At 36.4% G+C, this 26,690-nt stretch overlaps 1 protein-coding gene across 3 annotated transcripts; it reads right to left on the minus strand.

Moving 5' to 3' along the window:
• Positions 1–25,560, minus strand: LOC132188644 (topless-related protein 4-like). 3 transcript variants are annotated; one of them, XM_059603162.1, is made up of 30 exons: positions 25,469–25,560; positions 25,156–25,302; positions 24,631–24,810; positions 24,360–24,473; positions 23,399–23,557; positions 23,109–23,286; positions 22,883–23,006; positions 20,999–21,111; positions 20,569–20,737; positions 20,338–20,447; positions 20,111–20,180; positions 19,783–19,856; positions 19,581–19,676; positions 19,411–19,506; positions 18,712–18,839; positions 18,373–18,607; positions 18,112–18,276; positions 17,938–18,036; positions 17,608–17,751; positions 13,141–13,251; positions 12,875–13,054; positions 12,640–12,768; positions 12,436–12,531; positions 10,694–10,882; positions 10,211–10,377; positions 9,921–10,112; positions 8,734–8,741; positions 7,726–8,194; positions 1,173–1,534; positions 1–383 (listed from the first exon to the last, which is right to left on the minus strand). In XM_059603162.1, the coding sequence occupies exons 2-30, from the start codon at positions 25,233–25,235 to the stop codon at positions 64–66; spliced, it is 4,557 nt and encodes a 1,518-aa protein (XP_059459145.1). In that variant the 5' UTR covers positions 25,236–25,302; positions 25,469–25,560; the 3' UTR covers positions 1–63. The 3 variants fall into 3 exon arrangements, with proteins under 3 accessions (XP_059459145.1, XP_059459144.1, XP_059459143.1); XM_059603161.1 differs by lacking the exons at positions 1–383; positions 1,173–1,534; positions 7,726–8,194; positions 8,734–8,741 and having other exon boundaries at positions 9,576–10,112; positions 20,999–21,048; positions 25,469–25,559; XM_059603160.1 differs by lacking the exons at positions 1–383; positions 1,173–1,534; positions 7,726–8,194; positions 8,734–8,741 and having other exon boundaries at positions 9,576–10,112; positions 17,614–17,751; positions 25,469–25,559.
• Between the last annotated feature and the right edge of the window lie 1,130 nt (positions 25,561–26,690).

The following is a 26,690-nucleotide window of genomic DNA, read 5'->3' on the forward strand; positions in this document are numbered from 1 at the left end:
TAACACAAAACTGCATTTTACAAGTGCTTAATTTTCACACTACTTGAAAACAAGCCTTTCACATCACCTGGGTTCTGATAGCAGCGAAAGCCTTAGCACTCTAATTATGTCCGTGACAGAAACCAGCCCGACAAGTAAACCGTGTCGGTCCACGACCCAAACTCGGTGAACATGTTTAGTGACAACCTTGTCTATCACCTCGGCAAGGGATGATTCAGGAAGGCAACTCACAAGCTCCCTCGGTGAATCTGATGCTTCATATAAAGGACTGTTTGAGACACTCTCAGTGAAGTCCAGTGCACTCAAAGGCAGCCATGATTGCAGTGTGGCAAGGTGGCAGCCCCTCAAATCTGTTGCTGAAAATGTACCTATTAGCTTCCTGGCTCTGCCCTGCATTTTGTATTCTCAAATGTGTTGGTTTCAGTTGGGACATAACATATATAGGATAGAATCTTCAATACTGACTGTTGCAAGCATAGTTAATTAACTAAGGAAACTTAAATCCACATTGGCATATCATTAAAAACCCATTTACATAATTCATTAATTAGTCCTTTATGGCTTCCAAAAATTTGATAAAACAAGAGAAATCACAGGTTTTCTAAGCCCTTTTTTTTTAAATCTTTGCAACGCCGATAGCCCCTTTTAATTTCACCTTTTTTTTTTCTTTTCTTTTTTGGGTTAAAATACCCCAAATGCCCCCCTAAAAAAAAAAAAAATCAAAAATGCCTTGGACTGACCCCACGACTTGGCAATGGATCACCAAACAGCCACACAGTGGGTCGCCAGAATTTTTTTTTTTTTTTTTTTTTTCATTAAAAAGAAAAAAATAGGGGCACTTTGGGCATTTTAACATAAAAGACCTAATATTAAAAGGGACTGAAACATGAGATACCAACATTGAAAGTTGTTAAACTTCGTAATTATACTTACAAAACCGCTTACATTTCGGAGGGTGCAAGTGAAGTCCGCAAAAAGTGTTAATATACATGTCAAATTGTTCTACTAATTATGTCTGCCAAACTGATCAAAGGTCTCCAAAATGAAGTTGTTACCATACAGTTTCGAACCAGATACAATATCTATTATCTGTGAGCTGAAATTATAACATTTAAAACTAGAGAAAAAAAAAGAGAAATATTTAGTTTAAACATAAATTTTAAGAGACTTACATTTACAATTAAGCTGCTTGTGATATTCTTGTTCAGGAGCATCTGTGACAACTCTAATGATAGGAACGGCATTAAGCATCGCAGCCCGCATGCACTTGATTGCTTCAATTACTTTGGTGCGATGAGTGATGGCGAAGACATTCTCGGTAACTGCTCCCAATTCACTAATTGTACGCGATATGATGTCTCCAATCTCAGAAGCATGCTCCTTCAAGAACCTCACCATGTCCATTTGTGTAAGCATTCGATAGCTCGACGCGGAGTCTACGAGCTCCACTCCCGACATGTTTTCCATGTGACTGTCTACCGGCACCAAAGCACGATGGATCCCTTTGCTAAACACTTCCATACAATCTATCATGCTGCATGTGGTTTTAATATCAATTGCTTAATTCAATGATTACCAAGAGGCTGATTAAAATAAATATACCACAGCCTAATTGCCATATCGTTATTTTCGGGTAAGTAAATACGATGAATTTAGTTTACACAAACATGTGAAAAATTCAACCAACAGAGTTAATTCAACTCCAAGTGTCCAAAGAAGCAGGTTTTTGACAGTTTGAATCCGCACAATATGAAACATGGTTAAAATAGGTGCTATTGGCAGGTTGAAGAGGCTAATGGAGATAGGGATTGTGCTCTGTATAGTTGTCTTTAGTTTTGTTTGTGGTCATTTAAGTGTTTTCTGAGTCTTATGGCTAGTAGTAGCAGAACATGTGTAGAGCTGCCACTCGATTGGTTGATAGTTTGTTTGATAGCTTTTTGTTTTTTTGTAGTTTGTTTTGAATTTGTTGGATGTTGTAGATGCCTTGCTGGCATATCGGGCAATGTAGCAAGATTTTGCTCGAGTGTGGAGTGTGCAGTATTCTTTGTTTGTTGTTAATAGAAGAGCAAATTCACACTTTCTTATCCATTTAAATTTTTGAGATAACGGATGATTTAATACGATATAAGAGCCGAGGTCTTGAGTTTAAACTTTTTGTACCACAACATATTGTAAAAAAAATTTTGTAAAATTTGTTTGTACGCATAGGATTCCTCTAAAGAGCTAAATTCTGGTTTTTCAAATAAAGAGCTTAATTCCACTTATATTGCTCTGATTCGCAAAACAAAAAACCCCACTTATGTTTCGGAATTTAGGCCCATTAGCTTATGCAATGTCTTGTATAAAATTGTGTCCAAGGTTATTGCAAACCGACTAAAAGTGGTGCTACCAAAGATAATTTTACTCAATCATAGTGCATTTATCCCAGGTAGATTGATCACTGACAACATTTTAGCTGCATATGAGACTCTACATACGATGAATTCCCACATGCGGGGGAAAGAGGGGTATATGGCTGTTAAGCTTGATATGAGCAAAGCTTATGACCAGGTAATGGCATTTCCTTGAAGCGGATGGGGTTTGATGACAAATGGGTTCAATTCATTATGATGTGTGTCCGTATTGCTAATTACTCGGTTTTGGTTAATGGAATCCCAACAGGGAGGATACAACAACCCAGGTGGATACGACAAGGGGATCCAATTTCGCCCTACCTATTCCTCATTTGTGCGGAAGCCCTCAGTGCCCTACTTTCTAGAGCTGACCGACAGGGTGTATTGACAGGTGTCCCTACATCTAGAAGGGGTCCCCGTATTAACCATCTTTTTTTTTTTTTTTTTTTTTTTTTGTGTGTGTGTGCAGATGATAGCCTTCTTTTTTATAAGGCAAATACCAGACATTGGAATAGGATGTCAAGAATTCTCTGCATTTATGAGAAAGCATCGGGGCAATGGCTAAATAAAGAGAAGACTTCACTCTTTTTTAGTTGTAATACTTCAAAGAAGGCAAGAAAGAAGATTTTAGACATTTCAGGGATCCTTGCTACCCAAAGATACGATAAATATTTGGGGTTACCAACCCTTGTTGGAAAGTCTCGTACACAAGCCTTCAAGAGTATTAAAGATCGAGTGTGGAAGCGATTACAAGGCTGGAAATTAAAATTTCTTTCCCAAGCAGGAAAGGAGATTTTATTGAAAGCAATTATACAAGCCATACCAACGAATAGCAGGAGCGTCTTTCAAATCCCCGAAGGCCTATGCAATGAAATTAGTTTTTAAATGCAGAAATTCTGGTGGGAGCAACAATCCAATGAGTCCCGAATACATTGGATAAGTTGGAAACAATGGGGGCAATCAAAGGCGAGAGGAGGAATGGGTATTAGGGATTTGGCCTTGTTCAATAAGACGTTATTGGCGAAACAGGTTTGGAGGTTGTTTATCTCTCCGAAGACGTTGACAGCAAAAATTATGCAAGCAAAATATTTTGCAGGAAAAACAATTTTGGAAGCTAAGCTAGGGTCCAAACCTTCTTTTGCTTGGTAGAGCATACTTGGGGCTTATGATTTGGTGAAAGATGGTTTGATTTGGAGGATTGGTGATGGCAAACAGGTGCATATATGGGGTGACAAATGGGTGAATAGTCCTAACACTTATGCTATCCACACCCCACCACACCTTTTAGAAGCTAATGCAACTATAAGTGAACTTATCGATCCTGATTCAAAATGGTGGAACATTGGGCTTATTAATTCTCTATTCAGCCCTAAAGAGATAAAGGTCATTTTGTCTACACCAATTAGCTGCACGGACCAGCAAGACAAGCAGACCTGGAGGGGGACAACTACGGCGATTTTCTCGGTTAAGAGTGCATATCACCTAGCTATGGAACAAGACCGACAACAACGACCGGAATGCTCTTCCCGAGTTGAAACGAGTTCCATTTGGGGAGTCATTTGGAGTTTTAAGATCCCTAATGCTGCAAAAAACTTCATGTGGCATGCATGTCACAATTTGCTACCAACGAAGAATAATTTGTTGAAGAGGAAGATAGTGGCGGATTTGGTTTGCCCATTATGTAACTTGGAAGCGGAAACAGTGCTTCATATTTTGTGGGAATGCCCTGCGGCAAGAGACGTATGGGGGGCTAGTATTCGGCCCATCCAAAAGTGTGCTTTCACTGGTTCAGATTTCTTGGAGTTGGAGGAGCATATTTTACAAAAAATGGGGTCAAGAAGTTTTATCCACATTTGTGGGGATTGCAAAGAGCATTTGGTTTCGTCGGAATGAGGTAATACACGGAGGTCTTTTTACCCACCCCAACACCATTATTTAGATTACGATGAAATCTCTGGAGGAGTTCATTGAGGCCAATGCAAATCTCAGGATACATGAGGATCGTGATGCTCCGATGGTCACGTGGAGTCCTCCGCCGGTGAGTAAATATAAAGCTAATTAGGATATAGCTTTGGATAAAAATTCTGCCAGAATAGGAGTGGGTGTCGTTGTTAGGGACCATGCAGGTTGCATAATTGCTGCTCGTAGTATCACAAAAACGGGTCTGCGGGATCCTCTTGTTGAAGAAACGTTAGGAGCTTTTGTGGCAGTAAATTTCTGTTGGGAGATTGGGCTTAATGACATTATTTTGGAAGGAGACTCTTTGCAAGTGGTGAAAGCGGTGTCTTCTTGGGAGAAATTTGGACGAATAATGGCCATTTAGTGGAGGATGTTAGATCGGTTATGCGCTCTCTGCGAAGCTGGTCTTGTTGCTTTGTAAGAAGAGAGGCTAATCATGCTGCCCATAAAATGGCAAAGAATGCCACACAACATGTCCTAGATAGGGCCTGGTTGGAGGAAACTCTTGATTGTATCGGGGATGTTATTTTGATGGAGCAATATGCTCTGTCAGTGATTATTTGATGAAATACAAATGCTAAATTGATCCAAAAAAAAAAATGATTCCTCTAAATTAAATATGTGACACATCACGAAAGGAAAACGACAGAAAATAAAAAATAAATCTATGCTGAACAAAGTTTCACCAGCTAACAATGGAGTTTTACAAAGTTTCACCTCGAAAGGAATGAGGAGTCGCACCTCAAAAAGAGAAGTCACATCTCTAACAAGAATATTTCAACCATAAAATATATGTTTTCATTGATTTCTAAATTGTTACAATAATTTAAATAGACTGACAAAAACCATAACCCTAATTTGACTGATTTTGGGACAAACCTAGCTAGCACTGATACCAAATTGACACAACACGAAAGGAAAATGATATAAAATAAAAATAAATTCATGTTGAACAGAGTCTCACTGAGCTACCAATGGAGTTTGGCAGAATTTCACCATCAAAGGAAAGGGGAATCACACCTCAAAAAGAGAAGTCACATCTCTAACAAGCATATTTCAACCATAAAATATATGTTTTCATTGATTTCTAAATTGTTACAATAATTTAAATAGACTGACAAAAACCATAACCCTAATTTGACTGATTTTGGGACAAACCTAGCTAGCACTGATACCAAATTGACACAACACGAAAGGAAAATGATATAAAATAAAAATAAATTCATGTTGAACAGAGTCTCACTGAGCTACCAATGGAGTTTGGCAGAATTTCACCATCAAAGGAAAGGGGAATCACACCTCAAAAAGAGAAGTCACATCTCTAACAAGCATATTTCAACCATGAAATATATTTTTTCATTGATTTCTAAGTTGTTACAATAGTTAATTTAAATAGAATCACAAAAACCATAACCCTAATTTGACTGATTTTGGGATAGACCTACCTCTGATACCAAATTGACGCAACACAAAAGGAAAACGATATAAAATAAATAAATCCATGCTTGGCAGAGTCTCGCTACCAAAAGGAAGAGGAGTCGTACCTCAAAAAGAGAAATCCCATTTCTAATAAGAGTATTTCACCTTGAAAATATATTTCTTCATTGATTTCTAAATTGTTAAATAGACTAGGAAAAAAAAACCTTAACGCTAATTTGATTGACTTTGAGTCAAGCTCATTATTAAATTATAAAATAAGTTAAAATATAAAAATAAAATACTCGTAATACAAATAAAACTAAAAGATCCGATTCTTTATTTTTCATCCTGCATCAATATGATATGTGTTAGACCTCACTTATTGAAGGAGGGTAATAATATAAATTTTTTCCCATCTTCTTAAACTTTTGGGAGAACTGACAATCAATGAAACCAAGTCAAGCACACCAAGTTGATATGCCACCTTATCACTGTTCCAAAATGACCTTTCTTCCCTTCTATGATGAGAATTCCTACACTTAAACCCCCCATAAAAATTTCTTAGGAAAAACAATTCACTTAATCTCATAAGCTTTCATTACTTTTGCAATTACTCTTTTAAAGTTCAAAAACTCTTAAGTTAGTGTATCAAACTTTAAAAAGTTTGCAATGTCACCCATCCATTAAGCATTTCTATTAAATCCTAACGGAAACCTTAGAACATTGTCAAAAGATCATTGGACAATCTACACAATGGCACAAAAATAAGCCCAAACGGAGGTCTCACGCGCCCACACTCACCTCTCAAAGTTTCTACTAGCCATGCCACAAGTCCGACGAGCCTCCACGCACCGGTAACATTTTTTCCACTCTGGCCTAAACAACATGTCATTTAGGTAGGTCAAGGGTACGACCCCTAAACAGCAGACCGTTAGCAAGTGCCAATAAAAAAATTCTTGTCTCTTTCTAAACGACAAATCATTTAGGTGGTTCTGGTTCAATAGATATAAACCTAAACGACATATCGTTTAGCTCCTTAAAAAGAAAAGAAAAACGGTTGAAAAAAAAAAAAAAAAGGCCTATGAGGCCTATATTTCGCCAATGTAGCCCATCTTTTTATGCTTTGGTGGCCTAATTATTTCAAATTTGTTTAATGACCCATGCCCATTTAAGGTCTATATTGCCCTATTTTCAGCCCATTGCTGGCCCATTTATCAGCCAAAGTTAGCCTTAATATTTGGCCCACAGTTGACCCTGTTTTGGCACGTTGTTCAGCCTATTGTGTCTTATTTTTGGCCTATTGTTGTCAACGGCTCATCTCTTACCACCGTTTCCAGCAGCCATCATCTTCAATTCGGCTGCCACCCTCCAGTTACTATGGTCAACCTCCACCAACTCCGGCGATTTTTTGGTCACAGCTGCCAACCATTTTTCTGCCACCATCTCCAATTGTCGTCACCAAGAAAAGAAAAAAGCCCTTCTTTTCAAATTCAAGGTTCCAAAATTTTCCACATTGAGTTTGAAGGGACGTTAAAATATAGAATAAATATATTCATCACCCTATTATCCCCCCTCCATCTCCTCCCAAATCTAATGATGCATGGACTCCCAACAAAAAAAACTAATCCTCATGCACCAAATGCTAAGAGGAACCACGTCACATTTGCTTTGGGAATCGGGGATAATAGGGTGACGTGTAACATTATTTTAGAATATAAAATATGGTTCCATAATAGATGTATATTTCTTATAGGATAAGTATTAAGTACCTTATAGAATTAATTGTAATTAGTGTTGATGTTGTAATGATATATCCCAACATGCATGCAGTTAACATCACATAACATAATGATAAACCAAAAACTCGAACTTTATAAAATAAACAAAAAATTTCTCAAGATTAACTTTTATATATATATATATATATATATATATATAGGTAACAGAAAATCACCTGGTATTAGGGTTTAGAGTCCATAGACTGAGACCCTCAAGGCAGTGCCCTATAATCGAGGAGACTGGGACCGCCATCTTCTGATCAAGATCAGACCCATCACTGCCGTCCATCTTATCATCATCTCCAGTAATATGGGCCAGGATATCTAGCATTGTAACCATCCCTATATAATGTTTCCGTGCAACCCCCGTCTGCTTGTCAGACTCCATGATCATAGACCCACCAGCTCCAATCCAGTGCCCAGGCGGTGCGGACACCGGTGCGGCCACAACCCGGTTAGCCACCAGCGTGTTCATCATATGAGCCAGCGACGCCGTGTAAGGCACCTCCACCAGTCTCCTCTTGTTCACCATCAAATCCCTCACATGCTTGTCTCTCAGCGGTTGCTTTTCAGTGCTGCTGCTGTGCTTGGTGGTGATGGTGGTGGTGTTGAGCTCCCCCGTTTGTTGCAGCATTTTTTTTGCTGCTATGGGATGAGATTGGAAGTGTCTTTCGGAGTAGAGATGTTGTCTTTAATTCTCAAAAGATTGCTTCAGTTGAGTGCATGCACGCGTCCAAATCAATATATATTTGCAAAATTGCATGGCTACAGTTTCTTGCGAGCGACACGTAGCAATGCATATGTGCAACAGGATATTAGATGACGCGTGGAGTGTCGATCGAGCTTATGCTCAATTTGCAAATATGAAGTTTGTGTATAGTATCGCTTATCATACATTTTAATCAAAGAAATTATCGATGTCCTAAAAAAATAAATTATATATATAAGCATACTAAAACACTCAATTACTCAATTCTAACTTACAATTAACTAAAATACCCAATTACTCAATTCTAACTTACAATTAACTAAAACACCCAATATCCTAATCCCATAACAAACGACGTCACATGGTGAACCAAGTTCTCCTAGCACTTTCTCTGGCAAGAAAGCAACGATTATAATGTTATTTTGGGATTGCATCGTTCAACTCCTAAATGCATGTGACATCATTGCGAGCCAACCTGACCTTCTTGGTTTGAGAAGAGATCGTAGGGTACATGATTGCGCCATCCACACAGGAATGTTCGAGGGCTAGAAGAAGCCATATCTTGTGCATGGCCACGGGCAGAGATCTATTGCCAAAGTCACCAAACAAGCTCTTGACGTCATTCAAGAGCTGGTTTTTCGACTGGAATGCGTAAGTTAGGTTCTGCTAACTCTCCGACCACCTCAGCGTGCTAGGAAAGGTGTAGTGATAGATTACATCCTTCCATTTCGTTCCCTCCGGAAGGAAAGCAATGGTTAAGATCAGCATTGGCCGACAGATTGCATCCATCCATTTCGTCAATGATTTTGGAGTATTTTTGTAAAATGTTATTTTTAATAGAGGAATAGCTATTCTTCATTTTAAGGAATAGTTATTCCTGTGAAGATTCTTGGGATTTAAAAACTTACCAAACTCTGGAATAATTATTCCATTCCGTAGTTGTAACCCCTTAACCAATTGTACTCTTAATATTGAATTAACAATCTCCTAAGGGCACAAGTTATTCCATAGGCACCACAAGTTGGAGGCAAAAACATATTTGGTTCTCACCTCCTCAAAAGAGCTTTCTGCAAAAGGCAAAGAAGCTTGCACTAGAACCTTTGAGGAAAGGAAATTGAAAGATTTTTCCTTAATGAATGACTGATTCCTCAATGCTTAAACTCAATCTAACTCCTCAACAAATCATGCCTTGGATCATTCTACAACATTTGGAACACATGACTGATGACTGATTCCTCAATTTGGAGAGTGGCCCTGAAAGTAGAAAATATATACATGGAGCATGCACATTTTAAAGCAAATAGGAAGACATGACGCTTGATCAATTATACATGAGATGTAGAATCAGATAAAATTTTGGAGGACAATATTACATTCGAGAGGCAAATATCTCTCCTTCAATCCTTATAACTACTTCCAATGTCTCTTCTATTATATCAACACTACTGAACCTTTTCTTTCTTTAATATGTATAGAAGACTTCCTGTCCAAACCCACAGGCTCCCAAAAGGTCTACTGTCTAAGCATCCAGCCACTAGGCATGGCGTGTATCCTACAAACTAAGAAACCTAAAAATTAGCAGTTCCTCCTGGGATTAAAAGGGGTCCATACACTGGGGTATGCACGCAGCCATTAGTAAAGGCCCAGAATAATCATCTTCACCTTGCCTGTTGATCCGAACCTGCAGCAGAGTTGATGCTCGGCCCAGCACCATTTTCAAGTGGAGGTGCGGCACCCCAGTTTCGCTCTGATTCTGGCGGCTCCATAACATGTACTCCACCATCAGTAAGTCCAAGTGCAAATTGATTAGGTTCAGATGGATGAGCCGTAATGACAACCGGAAATACCCTTGTGCTATCCAAAAGTAGCATCAGTAAGAAGGCAAACGTGGAGAATGTAAATATATATGGGTACCAGTACCCATAATGGTTATAACTAACAAGAAGACATACCTGGGATTAGAAGGTAAATATGAAGAGGCAGTAATCCGACACCTAAGTCGAAGTGTTGTGGCAGTAAGAACACACACACTTCCATCTTCCATGCTTGCATAAATTGACTGGCTATCACATGAAAATGTAGCATCCGTGACTGAACCACTTGCTTCCCGGGGAAACCACTGTCATCAATAAAACTTCTCGATGAACAAATTTATACCTAGCTATTTTCAGCACAACAATTTACTAACACTGCAAAAAATAACCTGATTTCCCTCCACAAAAGCAGGCACTTTTGAGCAAGCACAAATCTATTCTCACGCATTTGAGACTAAGATTGCATGGATTTTCATTGCAAACACAACAATATTCATAAAGATAGCAACTCAACAATCAAATAACTCTATTATGAGCACATTAAAAAATATCTTCACATTTATAAGTTTTGGTAAACGCAAATAAGACAAGAATGTACAAGGAAAATTATTTCTCACAGACCTGCTTAAGGCACTCCAACTTTGGTGCCTCATATATGGCTATTTGAGTTTCATGGACAACCAACACATGCATCTGATCTTGGTGAAATTGAACACGGGTCTGTGCAAGAGAAGATGATACACGCCCAGAGGGAAGCTGCAAGAACTTACTAGCCTGCTTCTCCCATCCATCCATGCTCCATACACACAACTGGAAATCAGTACCAAAAAAAAGAGAAAAATAAATTAATGTTTCGTACTTCTTCAAGTCATCACTCACCGATAAAATCAATTACATACAACCCAATAAGAACATTTCTCATTTCTTGTATCCACAATGGCCCTAACAGTAATTTAAATACATGGTAATAGCATATCTTAATAGTATCAGGTTTCTTATGCACCTCAAAATGGATCCATAGTTTGATGAAGCACAAACTCCAGCTACAATAATACATACAAGAATCTAAAAAGGAAGCTGCTCCATAAATGCCAAGATTAGTAATAACATAGGTATGATAAAATGCACATCTTTAGATCTAACAGAGAACTTCGATTGAACCAGGCATATTTCCTCTAGATTCAGATGGGCCAACTGAATATACGCATACTACTTAAAGACTCTCTGGGAATTTAAAAGCTTCAATGTTTTTGTGAACGTCAACTAGTTCTCAGTTTTGGAAACTTAAGGTTTAATTAAGATATGTAAAACTAAAATAAAATTTTATATTCTTAATTATTCTATATCTTTTCCAAATACTTAAAACAAAACAAAATATTCAAATCAAGAAGTTTGAATTGGTCAAATAAGATGACCAAGCTACTATTGAAAAATAAATACTTATTGTTAAGTAAGATTTTATGAAGCTACAAAGAATAAAAATTTCAATTATTATTACAATTTACATAATACAATATTCCAATCTTAGGAGAGACTAGGAGAGACTAAGGACACAAATAATTACACCAAAAAGAGTATTTTATTTAGATATGATTTATAAAAAACAGACACATTCCATTCATAAAAGACAAAGACAGACACAGGCCATACTTAACTTTTCAAAAATTGACCTCTTCCATTTTACCAGACTTGAATTCCATCACCTTTGGCCCCTTTCTTCTTATGTACATACAAGGGGCAGTTCTCGGAATAAATCTTATGGGGGTCACAAAATAAATATGCAAGAAAAGTTGATCTTTTTACTTTGAGAACACAAATGAGAAATAAACAATCTTATGTGTTGTGTATAAAATATAGTTTGGTCCATAATGTTGTAATATCCATGACAAGTCCACTTTGGAATATCCACGATAAATGAAGCACCAAAACATAATTTACTTCTTGTCATGCACACAGGAAACCACATAAGAAGAAAGAACAACATTATTACATTAAAGATCTTGGGAATTCAAAGCAACAAAGAAGATAACCAAGAGAGCTGGAAAACCTTAAAAATTAGAGCGCTCTAGAGAAAAAGAAAGAAATGGGAAAACTAAGAATAGAATGACAGCAGGAAAAATGAAATTGAATACATATTAGTAACAATATTTTTAGAGAGACAAAGTTTTCCTCCAAACAGGGTTGGAGGAATTCCTCCAACCCAATCTATTAAACCAACACATGTATGTGAGAATCACATGCATTATGGACACGTGACATTTTCCTCTACCCCACTTTAGAGGAAAACTTTGTCCTTTTTAGAGTGTCATTTCACAATCGAAGCTCACACGTACATATTCCTTTCTCATATTTGAATAATATACCTGAGAGTCAGCTCCTGACGATACAAGAACATTTAGAACTTTAGAGAAGGCTATGCCAGTTACTCTCTTCTGATGACCCTTGAGCGTGCTTTTGACCTGTCAAAATTCCACATCCAAAACTTTCAAATGTCATTATTCAAAAATTTCATATGCACATCTTCAAGAAATTTTAACATAAATATAGGTCTCAGTTCAGGCAAATACCCCATCAACCCTGACATTGTAGATTTGAATAGAAGAATCATCCATGCCTATGAAAATAATGTTATTGTCCTGTGGATGGAAGGCAAGAAATGTTGCTGCAGGTGGTGGGGCCATGAATGTTGTCATCGTCTGCACAAATAAAGAAGATAAGAGTGGAAAAAGTTGGCATTTGAGATTATTATAGACATTGCAAAAGACTCCTGGAAAGATACTAGACTGCCTGAAATAGTATTACCTTGAATGTCATCATATTAAAAAGGGAAATTTTTCCACCAGAGGCTGACATAACGTAAGAATCATTCTTTGAAAGAGCAAAGCATGGAACAGCATCTTCAAGATTTATCTCACTTATATCGTTGGTCATTAATATTCCACTGGAAGGTTGCCACAACTGTGGTGGCACACTTGAACTTGCCTACAGTAAAGCATTTGTAAAATGCTAAGCTTTATATGTTAACAATAAAGTTGGACATGTTGCCTTATAAACAAAGGCATCCATACCTTCCCCGAAGGATTCCGCTCATTTATCTGCCATTTCCATAGTTTGTGTACAGCATTGAATGCCAATGCCAAAATGGCGCCTCCTGAATTTGTATATATCAACCTAATAATCTGAAATAGAGAAAGAACTATTAAAATTAGGATAAAAACCATAGTAACTAAAGCATTTCGTACTTTGGCCTACTTTTGTTTTATCGTAGCATATATTCGCAAAAGCATTGCTTGGGAATTCAGACATTGGATTGTAAACGTGAAAGAATGAACTTTCTATAAATTAAAAACAGATTTAAAAATAAAAAATAAAGTATTAGATTTAAGCAATTACTATGTCCTTAAATATCTGTTTGTCCAGTTCAAGCCAAAATAGGACCCAACATTCTTATAATAAAATAAAAATGAAAGGTCCATGAACCTTAAAAATGGTACAAATTAACCTACTTCATCACCTTTAAATATAGGGATAAATGGAAAATCAGTACCGGTGGTTGACCTAAATTACACATTGCTCCTACGGTATAAAAAATAATTTAGAGGTCTTCGGAGTAAGCCAAAATAACAATTTAGTCCCTACAATTAAATTTCATCAAAACACTTAACGGATTCCGTTAGTATGCCACATTAGCACCAATAAAATGATGACACATGTCAATCGTAATATAAATATATTAAATATATAAAACTAAAACTTAAAAAGTTAATAAAAAAAAAATTGTTAATGTCACTGCTTCAGGTCAAAGGTGACCCAACCACTAGATTTACCCCTCCCAGTGACATGTTTGTCGTTGCCAAAGAGCTGGCACCAATGGAAATTCTGTTTCATACATCTAAATAATTTCAAGAAAATGGATCTGGAAAAAATTACAAGTAGATTAGAAATAGGATACTTTGTCAGCTTGTGTTGATCTTTTTTGTTATTTTTCAGTGGGTGTTATTTGGGGAGGAACTTTGGTACCCAATGTGTTGATCGATCGAACAACTCAGATATGGACAGAATCACAAGAATATACAGAAATTTTGCAATCACATGTGAACCGTTTTTGCATCTCTTATCCATATAATCTTCAGAGAGAGAGACGAAGCAGAAAAAAAAAAATCTCTTGGAGATGGAAGAGTCTGAGGACAGCGATGATTACAGATAGAGAAAACAAAAAATCCTTTCTTTTTTTTTTTTTTTTCTTTTTTTTTTTAACAACTTTTTAGTTTATATATTTATATATATTTTTATTAAGAGTGACCAGTGTCATCATTCTATTGGTATTTATGTGGCACACTAACAAAATTCATTAAGTGCTTTAACGGAATTTGACTATAGGGACTAAATTGTTATATTGGCTTACCTCGAGGACTTCTGAATTATTTTTTATATCACAGGGAGTAATTTGTAATTTAGGCCAACTACAGGGACTGATTTACATTTATCCCTTAAATATATGATCATTTCTGTCATATCATGCTAAATTCATAAAAATTGTCCATTCATCTTCCAGAGATCCAACCACATACTGGAAACATAAAATGAAACCATAGCTTTTTATCGGATAACAAGTAAAGTAAAATTCCACTGTCTGTAAAACCTAGGCACAATACAAACACATACACAATAACTATCATCGTATGGCTTACCCATCAAACCCAATTACACCAGATACTAGAGTGCTCAAGACCATGGATGGAGAGAACCAGGTAACACCCAAAACAAAACAATTTTGTCACTAGACCTGCTCCTTCAACAACACCGAAGACTTAAAGACTAATTGTGGATTAATCTGAAATACCAGATGATCCCATCAGGCGGGCAAAAGGTAATCATTACATCTCTATCATTGATTTTACATTAAAAGTGAGACAATTGAAAAGTATAACGTCTTCCATTAATCCAATGCTTCCAATCCAGCTTAGTCTTTATATCCCTCATAACAGAGGAGGACCTTATAAATAAGGAAAGCTATTTTGGATGCATTCAAAACTGTAGAGCAGAGACTAAATCCAAAATAACCAAGTAGCAATGGTGTTTCCAGACATTCTAATAATTAAAAAAGCTTGATACGCTTTGTAGTGCAAAGAAAGGATGATGAGAAAATGAACCCCACTGCAAGGGTATTTGAACACAATATACGGCACTGGTGAACCGCATGGTCAGACAACTTACAAATTAAATTCTCAAAAGTGCTCATATATGTAACAGTCTACAAAAAGATACAGCGAAGATTGCATTGGTTCATGAATGGCAATAGTGCCATGGAACCGCATAATTACCATGAAAATAAATATCACCAAATGCATGGATTCATGGATATATCATATCAAATAACTTGGTCTCTGACTTGACAAGCAAAACATAAGTTCAAGGGCAGCCAAAATCTATATGCCACCATGTGGCAATAGATATATATGCCCTCCACTTTTGTTACCCACATGCTATCAGCTTGTACTACCAACAAGTCTATAACTAATCCAGCCACACTGAACTTTTATTATAACATTAAGCTCATCCACAGCTAATCAGAAGTGATCCTAACAAAATGGACTAGGACTTGAAACAATAGGTAGTACTATAAGCACCAATTTTTTTTTTTTTTCAAAGAGAACGATCAAGACCTCTCACATTCTTAATATAAAGTCATTGGGGATAATAATTGCATCAAATACTTTGGTTGTAAAAAATTTCTGGTCCATAACAGTACAATTGCAATTTGTTGGCCAACCCTTGACTTGGGAAAAAAAAAAAAACTATCAAAAAGAAAAGAACCAACTACCTAGAAAACCAAATGATGTAGGACAACAATAATCAGAAAATTCACACGGTGAAGGAAAGAGGAAAGTAGGGGAAAGAAGCTAGAAGTAGAAAGAGAAAGAAGAAGCTAAAAAGAGAGAAGCCAGGGGAAGAGAAAGGGGAAGAAGAGTGAGAGGGAAGCTAGGGCAAAGAGAGAGAAAGGAGGGTGGAGAAAGGGAGAAGAGAATCAATTTCTCATAAATTTTATCCATCGAAGTCAGCTTCCATTGGAGTACAAAAGACTCTTAAATAGTCTCCAAGAGGAAGCTCAATCGGCTAGGATCACGCCTAATGAAACAGAGGTCATCAGTTCAAATCACCCTCTCCCCTCTTGTGCGGACATGTCAAAAAAAAAAAAAAACTCTTAAATAAACTAATGGCTAGACCCTAGGGCAACGCTCATTTATTCACTTACCTAACATAATTTAGGGCAACCCTATTTATTGATTAACCTAACATAATCTAGGGCAATCACTTACTTATTGAATTAACAAAAAAACACCATTGACTCTGAAAATTAAATATTAATAGCTCAATCAACTAATAGGACCCAATGAACTTCTTGTATCGCATGATTCTCTCTTGATTAAAGAAAACTCCACCTCGAGTTTGGAAATGTGAACATGTGAAAAGTATGCTCAGAACATTTTGAGTGCAAGCCCAATCTCTTAATTGTTGCAGCACAAGGTTGGCTCCAATGGGGAAGAATGTTGCGATGGGGTTCTCTGAATGCTTTTGTTTTTTTTTTAGGATTAAATGGCAGGTTAGATTTGTGGGTTGGTTTTAGTGGATATTTGGGTGTTGGAGTGGTGTGTTTGATCGGTTGGCTTGGGGGTTTGGTGGTGGTGCCTGGGCCATACGAAGGATTATGTCCATCACGATGGGTTGCTGGGTGGCGGTGGCGCGATAGCATTGGGTGTTTTTGGGGACTTTGAATTTTATTTTTTTATTTTTTTAATTGATGATTTTGTGAACGTTGGCAAACTTGGGTGTTTGGAAGTTGGTGGGTTTTTTAGGGTTTGATTTGGCCGACAATGGAGAAGCTTGGGATGGCGGACAGCAGCCGTGTAGGGATGGTGATGGACATGGCATTGGCTCAGTTGGGGTAGCACGGCGTGGATCGCAGGATTGTTATGGGAAACAATCGGGTTAGTCTCTGATACCAATTTGATGTAGGACAACAATAATCAGAAAAATCACAGAGAGTAAGCTGAAAGTAGGGGAAAGAAGCTACAAGTGGTTGCTGGGTGGCGGTGGCTCGATAGCATGGGGTGTTTGGGAATTTTGGATTTTCCTTTATTATGATTTTTTCAATGGTGGCAGACTTGGGTGTTTGGAAGTTGGTGGGTGACTCAATTTCTCATACATTTTATTCCATCTAAGTCTGCTTCCATTGGAATACAAAAGACACTAAAGAGACTAACGACTAAACCCTAAGGCAATGCCCATCTATTGACTTGCCTAACATAATCTAGGGCAACACCCATTTCTTAATTTATCTTACATAATATAGGTCAATGACCTACTTATTAAATAACCAAAATCCATACTATTGACACTTACAATTAAATATTAATAACACAATCAACTAATAGGACCCAATTAACTAAGAAAAAGAGACAAGGATACATGATATTAACTTCAAATGAGCTTAAAAAATATATATATATATATATATTAATAATAATAATTACCCTTACTGGCAGCAGGCTGTCAGGAAGTCGCAGGGAACGAAGTTGAGATGATTCATTGATTTCAGTCAGCTTCCAACCCTTTAATTTCTCCGATTCATCAGTATGATTTGGTTTTGCATCAGGAAAACTTCGGCTATCTCCATTCTAATAAATTTTAAAGATCAAAATCAATATTTAATGCATGAAATCTTATGTCCCAAAAAAACAAACACAAAATTGTGGGACAATTAATTATTGATTGGACCGAACTTAGGGCTCCTAAATACCAAAACCATTAAATTTTTAACAAAGGAAGATCCCAATTATTGACATGACAGAAATCAAGCTTACCAGTCCAGCCATCATTGTCATCGGAGCACTCCTATCTGCATCAACTATGGTTGTTCCATGAGTTGAACCAGAACCAGCAAACATGCCAACTCTGGGTCCCTGAAAATTGAACAATGCATTTAACAAGCATGTACACAGTTGAAGTTCCTACAGTAGTTGAAGGGAAAGGAGCACCTTTGCAACAGTCGCAGAAGGCACTCTGGATGAATCACCTGCACGACTTTCTATAGAACGAAAAAGCCGTACACCATCCGCATTTGCAAGAATTTTGACACCATTCCCACTTGTTGATACAGCCAGCAATATCCCTTCCTTGTTAAATCGAATGCAAGGAGAAGCCTAAAAGATGTTCAAGGTAAAAATTGTTTAAGTATAAGAAGAGATTCTTCAGTATACAGAGAAGTACGTCAACAAGAGTGCCTCCATGGGAGTTACCGGTAATCCACCCTCTGCATCAGTAGTTGTCAAGATTTTAACATTGTCCATGTCCCAAAATTTAATTTGGAAATCATCACCAGCGGCCAAAAACCGGCTCTTCGTTGTGTCAAACTGCACAACCCCCACAGACTGCTTTCCAAGACCATTATATACCCGCTTAATAGCCCCCTCACTTTCATTCCATTCGACAAGGTGTGATTCTCCTCCTTTATTAGTCCCACATGAGAATAGCCTATAATGCACGTAACAAGAGAAAGATGATATAAAGTTTGAGCAATCACCCAATCATTTTGAAAATATGGAGGAAATAAACTCTTTGATTGGTCTCACTACTACCTTGTCCCGTCAGCACTATAGGCCATTGTTGTGCAAGATTGACCTGGAGCATCATAGTCAACTCTTGAACCCATGTTATCATATAACCAAGCCTTAATTCTCCCATCGATAGCCGTTGAAAAGATAAACTGTTGGAAGGAAGAAAACCTTTAATGATGCAAACCAAATCTAGATAGCAGAAAGAAGAAAAAAAAAATGGCAACCATAGCCTTAGGGTGTGAGTTAAGCTTCATATTTCCCATTCTTCATAAACAATTCAGAATAAAAAGCTGCAACCAATAGTCACTTTTTGTACAAACGAATTTCAAAAAAAAAATGAAAGAAAAAGTTATAAATTAAACACATAGATCATTGACAAACATAAGGAAATTTCATATGGAATGAAGAAAGCTGAAATGTTAATTTGGAAAATTAAAGGCAAAGAAGAAATGGGAGAAAGAAAAATGTTTTCCTTCAAATCCTTTTGCTAAACCTTTTTTCAGATCAATGCATAAGGCCCCCCTGGAGCATGGACTTGGTGTGTAATAACTACAGCAAAAACTTTATGCAAAGCTGCTAAGGTTAACCATGAATAATATCCCCCAAGCCTAAAACTCTGGCAAGGCACAATAAATAAGCCTTGGATGTATCTCAAGAAAAAGTTTCAACCAGGGAAGACTGTTAACTATAGCAACAATGCAAATAAAACAAAATGAATACCTGAATGTTTTCCTTTTGATGTGGGCACACAGAGTAAACTGGTGCTTCATGCCCCTCAAAAGTGTACAGCTTATTACCAGTGATAGCATCCCATACCTGCACGGCATTGGACGTTTATAAATGTAGTCCATCATCATCATTTAATTGAAAGAATCCCAAATAAAGCAAACCTTAATGGTCTTGTCCTCTCCGCAAGTTACAATGTATAGTTGTTTGTTTGGATGTGAAAAGGCAAGATCACTAACATTACCAACATGAGCCTCAATCTGAAAAAATTTCATGATAGATATCCAATTATTAACAAAAGCGACTTCTTTTTCTTGATAATCCCCAAAAGCTATGTGTGTGTGTGTGAGAGAGAGAGAGACAAACCTCCAGGTGGTTCCGTAAATCATCACCACCATGATAGGAATATATCTGCACCATATGCTTTGAATATGCAACGCCTGAAATGGAAAGCAGGAAAAAAATCATCAGAGATACAAATTGTTTCTTGAGACATCAGTCCTCTTATGCCCTCTTTTAGAAAAGTAAAACAGCCTTGTGCGCTAAAATGTCCGATTGTTAAAAAGGTAAGTCCCATGCTTGAACTAAAAACTGTGATGTGTGTTAGTCATATCTGTTATATCGAGTTATAAATCACAGATAAGAAAAGCTAAAGAAAATATATGTATACACAAATAAATACCCTTGGACATACCAAAAAGGTCACCATCAGGACTCCAGATCACTCGATTTACACATGCAGTATGTCCATTGGCCAACAACGCCTATCACATAACATAAAGACAGATTAGCTGCATAATTGCTCCTACAGTAGTCTTGCTTAAAATTTTATATGTATGTATGCATGTTCGTGTGGGTACATATTTACTACTACATACATCTACATATATAAACACAGATATATAGAGAAAGTTGTCAGACCTGCAAAGCCATTGAACATGCTCCAATGTCCCAAACCTTAAAGCTTCGATAAACAAGTCTCTCCCTCCCAGCTACTTCCCAGATTGTTATATCGCCAATATTCGTTCCAACTGAAGTTGACAGAACATAAAATATATAATAGGAAACACATTAATGAAAGCCTTAAACAACTACATTTTGACTTCATAGATTCAAGAAGCAGAAACAAATATATGAACAGCAAGAGCTTACCAAGAAGCAAAATTGGTCGCACTGGATGAAAATCCATGCTCTTGACAGCAGAACCCTGAATCAAGTTCACGACAACAGTCTTTGGCAGGTCATCAGAAGAGTGCAAAGTATGGGCATGACTCTGGCCAGCGTACATCACTGGCAAGATATTGACCGGCATATTATTAACCTGCAAGGGGAGAGAGGCATGTAGTGGAACAGTCATTTAACCATAAATCTACATCAACAACATGAAAGAGACATTATCTGAAATGTGAAGCCACAAGATGTTTCAAATATTGTTATAAGCAATTTTTGGGTCCGCATTGAGAAAAATAAATAAATAAACATCTAAGCCATTCAAGAAATAAGTTGTCAAAGAAATTATTCAGAAAGTGGCTAATAATCAATGTAATTAGAAAAAGCAAAGTCTACAACAAAATTTTCATACCGCATCTGATAATCCAAAAGGTCTTGATCTATTCAGCACATGTTCAGAATCTGCAGTTTGATAATCCATTGCCGGGTTGTTAGTAGGACTCCTAGGGCGCTTTAGCATAGAAGCTACCACAAAAAGTATATGCAAGAAGGATGACAAACTCAGTTGAAAAAGTAAAGTTGGAATGAGAGAACATAGAATAAGAAAACATAGGTGTGTATCATGAGCATTCTAAGGAACATTCCTTCATCCAAAAGAAGATTGATTGGCATGTATCCAACGAGTGCAATCATGGCAGGCACTAGCCAGACCCTCCTCAACCACTTCTCTAAAAGGAAAGCATTACTAAAGAATTAAAATGACCATGTTCTCTGAATAAAAGCAGAGAAAAGAGAATATAATATAGAAAAGCCTATCTTTAAACGCATTGGCATATGTAATAATCAATGGGAAGAAGAGTGGAAAAGAATCCAAATAGAAAATAGAAGATGTGAACCTTAGAAAGACATCAACCTTAGAACAAATTTATATACTAATAGATCAATATGATTAATAAATCCCTTTATTACTTGGATATTATCAATCATGCACAACTAACTACAGATGTTAAACTGCATTTGAAGCCATTCCTCCGGTGAGATAAAAGATAACAATCTCAATCATATACCTCGTGAAAGGAAATCTACCACAATAAGTCAGGGTCCTTTTCTGAAAAAATAGATCAGTTGCAACTAGAAAGCCACATTAGATGTGCTCATAGCTATGGTACGCTTACCCAATCCTCATATCTAATAAACATATCAGACACTTGTCAATACAACATCCATGTCTAATAAGAGCTCTGGAACTTAAAAGAAAGTCCATCTTCATTGATTCATACATTTGTAAGATGTCATCCATTTTTTCATCATTTAACTTTTAGGGAGCTTCAGCAAACAAACAAGAACTCCTATTAAGAATTTCTATACTGAAAAGTATGAGATTAATACATATGCAAATCTGTTGAATACAACAACTTATCTCCATCTTAAAGAGAGTCATCATGTCTGTGTACACTGATCAAAGGTTCACAGATCCTCTAAACATGTGATTTGATCAGAAAATATTTCAGAGACAAAATCGCCATGGCCCTATGGTCTAATGCTCTATCCAAAACCAACCTTGGCAACTAAAACCAACGTACTTTCCATGGTCACCAAATGCTAATAAGATTCCCATCAAAATCACTGGTGCAACTCTGTCAATTTGAAAGTCAGCATAATAAGTATCAGAAAGTCCCAGGAAATCAATGGAGAAGCTGGCTTAAATACCCCTTTCCCTATCTGTTGCACAGTTCTGACAAGATACTGCATTAACGAACTTGAAACTAAGTTTTTTGTCTTAAAATTGCAGATTAATACATTAAAACATTCAAGGAAGTTAAGTATATTATAGAGATTATCAATGTCTACTAATGATCATGGCAACTGTAACTCCATGACTAAGACAACTAAAAAGGCAACAACTTACAAGCAACCCAACTACTGAACTGCCAACAAACCACAAAGAATACAAGAAAAATTTAAGGGCTTAAATTAAGTCCTTCAAACAGTCCATACCAGCCAAAACTATGAAAGGAGCATTTAAACCTATATTACAAAGCGATTTATAGATCACTTGTAACAGGAACTTAAATTACAATTTAAATAGCCATAATATCATAACTGTGAATTTCTCATATACAGGTAAGGCATACTTAAAATTAAAAAAACAAAAAAACAAAAAAAAAAACAAAAAACAAAAAACAAAACAAAACAAAACAAGAAACACCAGTGAATCCCAGGTGTTTTCCGTTAATGACAACTTGTATTTAAAGAATGTAGTTTAAAGAAATAATCCAAAGAAAGCAAGGAGTACCTGCATTACTAGAAACAGTAAGGCCAATAGGCCCGACAGGAACTGTTTGGTGCGGCACAGAAGAAGGGTTAACCATCCATCCCGCAAGAGATGTTGAAAGAGATGCTTGGGCGGGCTGAAAAGTCTGAAATGAATAAATAAGAAATAAACAGCCAAGTCAAATTTTTGGGAAAAATAGAAGATTGTTGTCCCCGACCGAGATAGAGATGTTATTTTATTGACTTACAGCATGAACACCTAATGGAGGAAAGCCACCAACTTTAGGAATGGAACCCATTAGAGGATGAGTTACAGGGGACTGAGCATGGGCACCACTCGATGTTCCACAAGTGTGGTCTACAAAAAGGGTTTTTATGTCAGGGTTTGGCCTTGGACTCTTGCAAAGCTGATGCTGCCAATTTAAACTGCAATTTAACAAGAATAACATAAGACAATCAGAGTTGACAAGAAAAAATTGACATTGCTTTTGAATAAAATAATAAAACATGAGCATAAATGGATAACTGTTCCAACTACCTCTGATTGATTAATGTCCTCAGCCTTGAGTTCTTTAAGGTAGGAAATTGAAGCTTATCCCGGAAAAGTGGATTTGCCTCAATCAACTTTTTAAGCTCAATAAGCATTATAGCTCTCGCAGACTTAGTATCCCCATACTTGGACAGTTGCTCATTCTCCCTGACGAAGAAAAATGTTTCCGTGAAACTTCATTTAGAACAAATACACACATGATATACTGCTTATGCGAACACAAGCATAGTTCAACACCTATAACTATGAGTTCCTCTCTTTGAATCCAGCATTTATACATTAGAATAAGCTTCCACTTGCATTACATTCAGAGCCCATGCCACCATTTCAAAATTATGGGTATTAGAGAATTCCACCATGGAGGTAAATTAAATACATCTTATTTTGTTTCAGCGCTTCTTTATCAGAGCCCAAGTCCAAAAGTATGATTCAATTCTAGGACACTTTCCGGACACCTATCTGAAAATTTCTTCTACGTTCAGCAGAGATTGCAATGGACATAATGAAAGTGTAAATAGGAAACAATCATAACAATGGCTTGTATACTAAATCTCATAGCAAGCTTAAGCAAATTCGATGTAGCATGAATGCCACTGGAAGATAGTAGCTTTTAAATTAAATGTGAGGACACTGACTTATCAAAAAAATAAATTTAAAGTGAGAACACTGTATGCCATCTCCTACAAAATTTGAGATTAGAAAGAGGGCAAAAAGATACAGGAGTATTAGAGATTTATGAATGAGTGGAGAACTAGAGGCATATGTCTAAAATTGGACCTTATGTTATGTAATGAAATTTATCAATGCTTGGTAGATAGTTAGATGTAAAGTGGTAAATTAACACGTACGGGTCTTGAACCCAATACCTCACCCTCCAACCTAATCTTATGGGGAAAGGAAGATCTGAAAGTACTTATTCTACCATTTCAATAAGAAACATTCAACGCACCTAAAGTTTCCCAAGGTTAGAAGCAGCGTGATTTCCTTGAAGAGTTCTTCATTGAATGCAGAAAACACCTTCAGGTCCTTTACAAGAATCTCAACAGCTTTAGCATGGTCATTCCTGCAAAATGAAAACAACCCTACAAACATTACCCACTTAAAGAATTGAGAAAGCCATTATTCCCTGAAAATTTTAGTGCACACTGATCATTTCAAACATAAATGTATTACTAGCATTTATTCAAATAAAAAATAAATAAAAAAATCGAAAAAGTCACCTGTCCAGTGCTTCAAGGTATTTCTGCTTCCGAATCTCAAAGAAAATCTTCATTGAATATCTATTATCATCAACCTTAGTAAACCCAGAGAGGTACTTCTCCACCTCATCCCATTCACCATTCGTGACACAATCCTCAAAATGCCTCATATTGAAGAAAAACCCCGACTCTTTCTCCAACCTTCGTTCAAAACCACAACCGTACACACCAATACACAATCAGCATCAATTAAACAATTTAACCTCTGTTTGGTTGCCCAGAAAATTATAATAAAATAAAAAATTTAAAAAAAAAATTAAAGAAAAAAAAAATACTGAATTCTTGAAACATTTGACAACATTCATCACTTCCACCAAAACAACACAGAAAACACTATCCAACATCTTTTTCCATTTTCTTTCTTTTTCATCAACATTTCTTGGCAACCAACCAACCAACCAGAGACAAGTAACAATTCCGCCAAAAGAAAAGAAAAAATAAACCCCAAAAGAAAAGAAAAAAAAAAAAAAAAAAGCATCTCCTTACTTGTGAACTGTCTCCTTGAATTTCTCTTCATCAAGAAACTGAAGTATCAGAAAAACCAGTTCTCTGCTCAGCGAAGTCATTTTTCCTCCAATCCAAACGCATCCAAAACCTCACAAATGAAAGAAACACCAACCGATCCCAAACCCCCTGCAAAACCACTCCAAATTGAGTTCCCAATTCCCAAAATTACAACCCTCAACCCAACCAAACCTCACACAAACACGTACATATACCCACAGCCACAGATACACAACATATATATTATATATATATATATAGAGAGAGAGAGAGAGAGAGAGAGAGAGAGAGAGACCTCTTTGTTTCTTCGTGTACTTGACTCAGAGAGAGAGAGGGCAGCGGATCGAGACTTGGAGAGCAGCGTAGACGTGAAGGACAACGACGAAATGACTGGTGGGGTTTATATAATGTCCTTTTCTTCTTTTCTTTCCTTTTTTTTTTTTTTTTTTTCTCTCTCTCTCACTACGGAAAAGGAATTAATTGAAGTGAAAAGGCCATTATTACTATAACGCCATCGCGCCTGCCGCTTATATAACTGCCTTCAACTTCTAGGGAATTACGAAAAGGAGGATTCTCCGGTGTGCCGCCGTCCTATTATTCACGATAGAGCGACCATTTAATACTTGGCCTAATCCCTCATACAAAATTACACTATAATAGAAGTCTAATTATGAGAGATCAAATTAATTAATTGTTTTTAACAACAACAAAAATTAATTAATTGTTATGTCGTGTAAAATTAGGGTTTGGCTTAAGCCTACAGTAAAGGATATGTATTTTAGTTTTTTAAATAGTTGAAATTCAATTTTCTTTTTAAAAAATAAATCTAGCCAATAAAAAACTACAGCACATACCTAAGTCAAATCCGTAAAAGTAAGGATAATCACAATCTAATTAAGACAATTTTTAAAAATTAAAAATATTAATAAACAACTTTAATACAAAATACTTTTTTTGAGAAAATACTTACAAATTATTTTTTGCTGTCACGTCACAACCAAAAAGTCAAAAAAAAAATATACTATTTAAAATGTTTTATTAAACAAACCCAAGTTTTCGGTTGGGATTTCCGATTTTAAAATGTACGATCTAAAAATACCAATTTTAAAATGTACAATTTGAATACATGATTTGAAAAACGCAGTTAAATGTTTGATAAAACTGGAGTTTGGCTTTTAAAATTTGCGTTCTTAAAAAACTCACTTTTTGCCTTCAATTTAAAAATACATATTTTTCTATTTTTTTCAAAATGCACCCTACATCCCACATTTTTTTTATATATAAAATTGTACTGTTAATTTGTGAAATTGCAATGCAAAACACACTTATGTTACGAGGTTCTTGTTGCATTAATTACCTATCTTAAACAATCTCAACAAAGAGTATTCAGATAGAACCCTTCTACACAAGACCATATCAAATTGAGTTGATTAAATCCTTTTTTTATATATATATATAAGATATGAAGTATCATTTTATTTGTTGATTTTTTTAGAGGAATATTACCCTTACAAAAT

Source organism: Corylus avellana, chromosome ca7 (assembly GCF_901000735.1).
Source record: "Corylus avellana chromosome ca7, CavTom2PMs-1.0".
NCBI classification, from domain to species: domain Eukaryota; kingdom Viridiplantae; phylum Streptophyta; class Magnoliopsida; order Fagales; family Betulaceae; genus Corylus; species Corylus avellana.

Bases quoted from the DNA above. Each gene is read 5' to 3' on its own strand.
- LOC132188644 (XM_059603162.1), bottom strand. From the start codon at position 25,235: ATGACTTCGCTGAGCAGAGAACTGGTTTTTCTGATACTTCAGTTTCTT. The intron at 23,007-23,108 runs GTAAGTCAATAA...TATTCATTTCAG, and splicing joins CTCCATTAGGTGTTCATGCT to ACTTTTCAGCCCGCCCAAGC. The intron at 10,378-10,693 runs GTCTGTGAGAAA...TATTGATGACAG, and splicing joins AGTTGGAGTGCCTTAAGCAG to TGGTTTCCCCGGGAAGCAAG.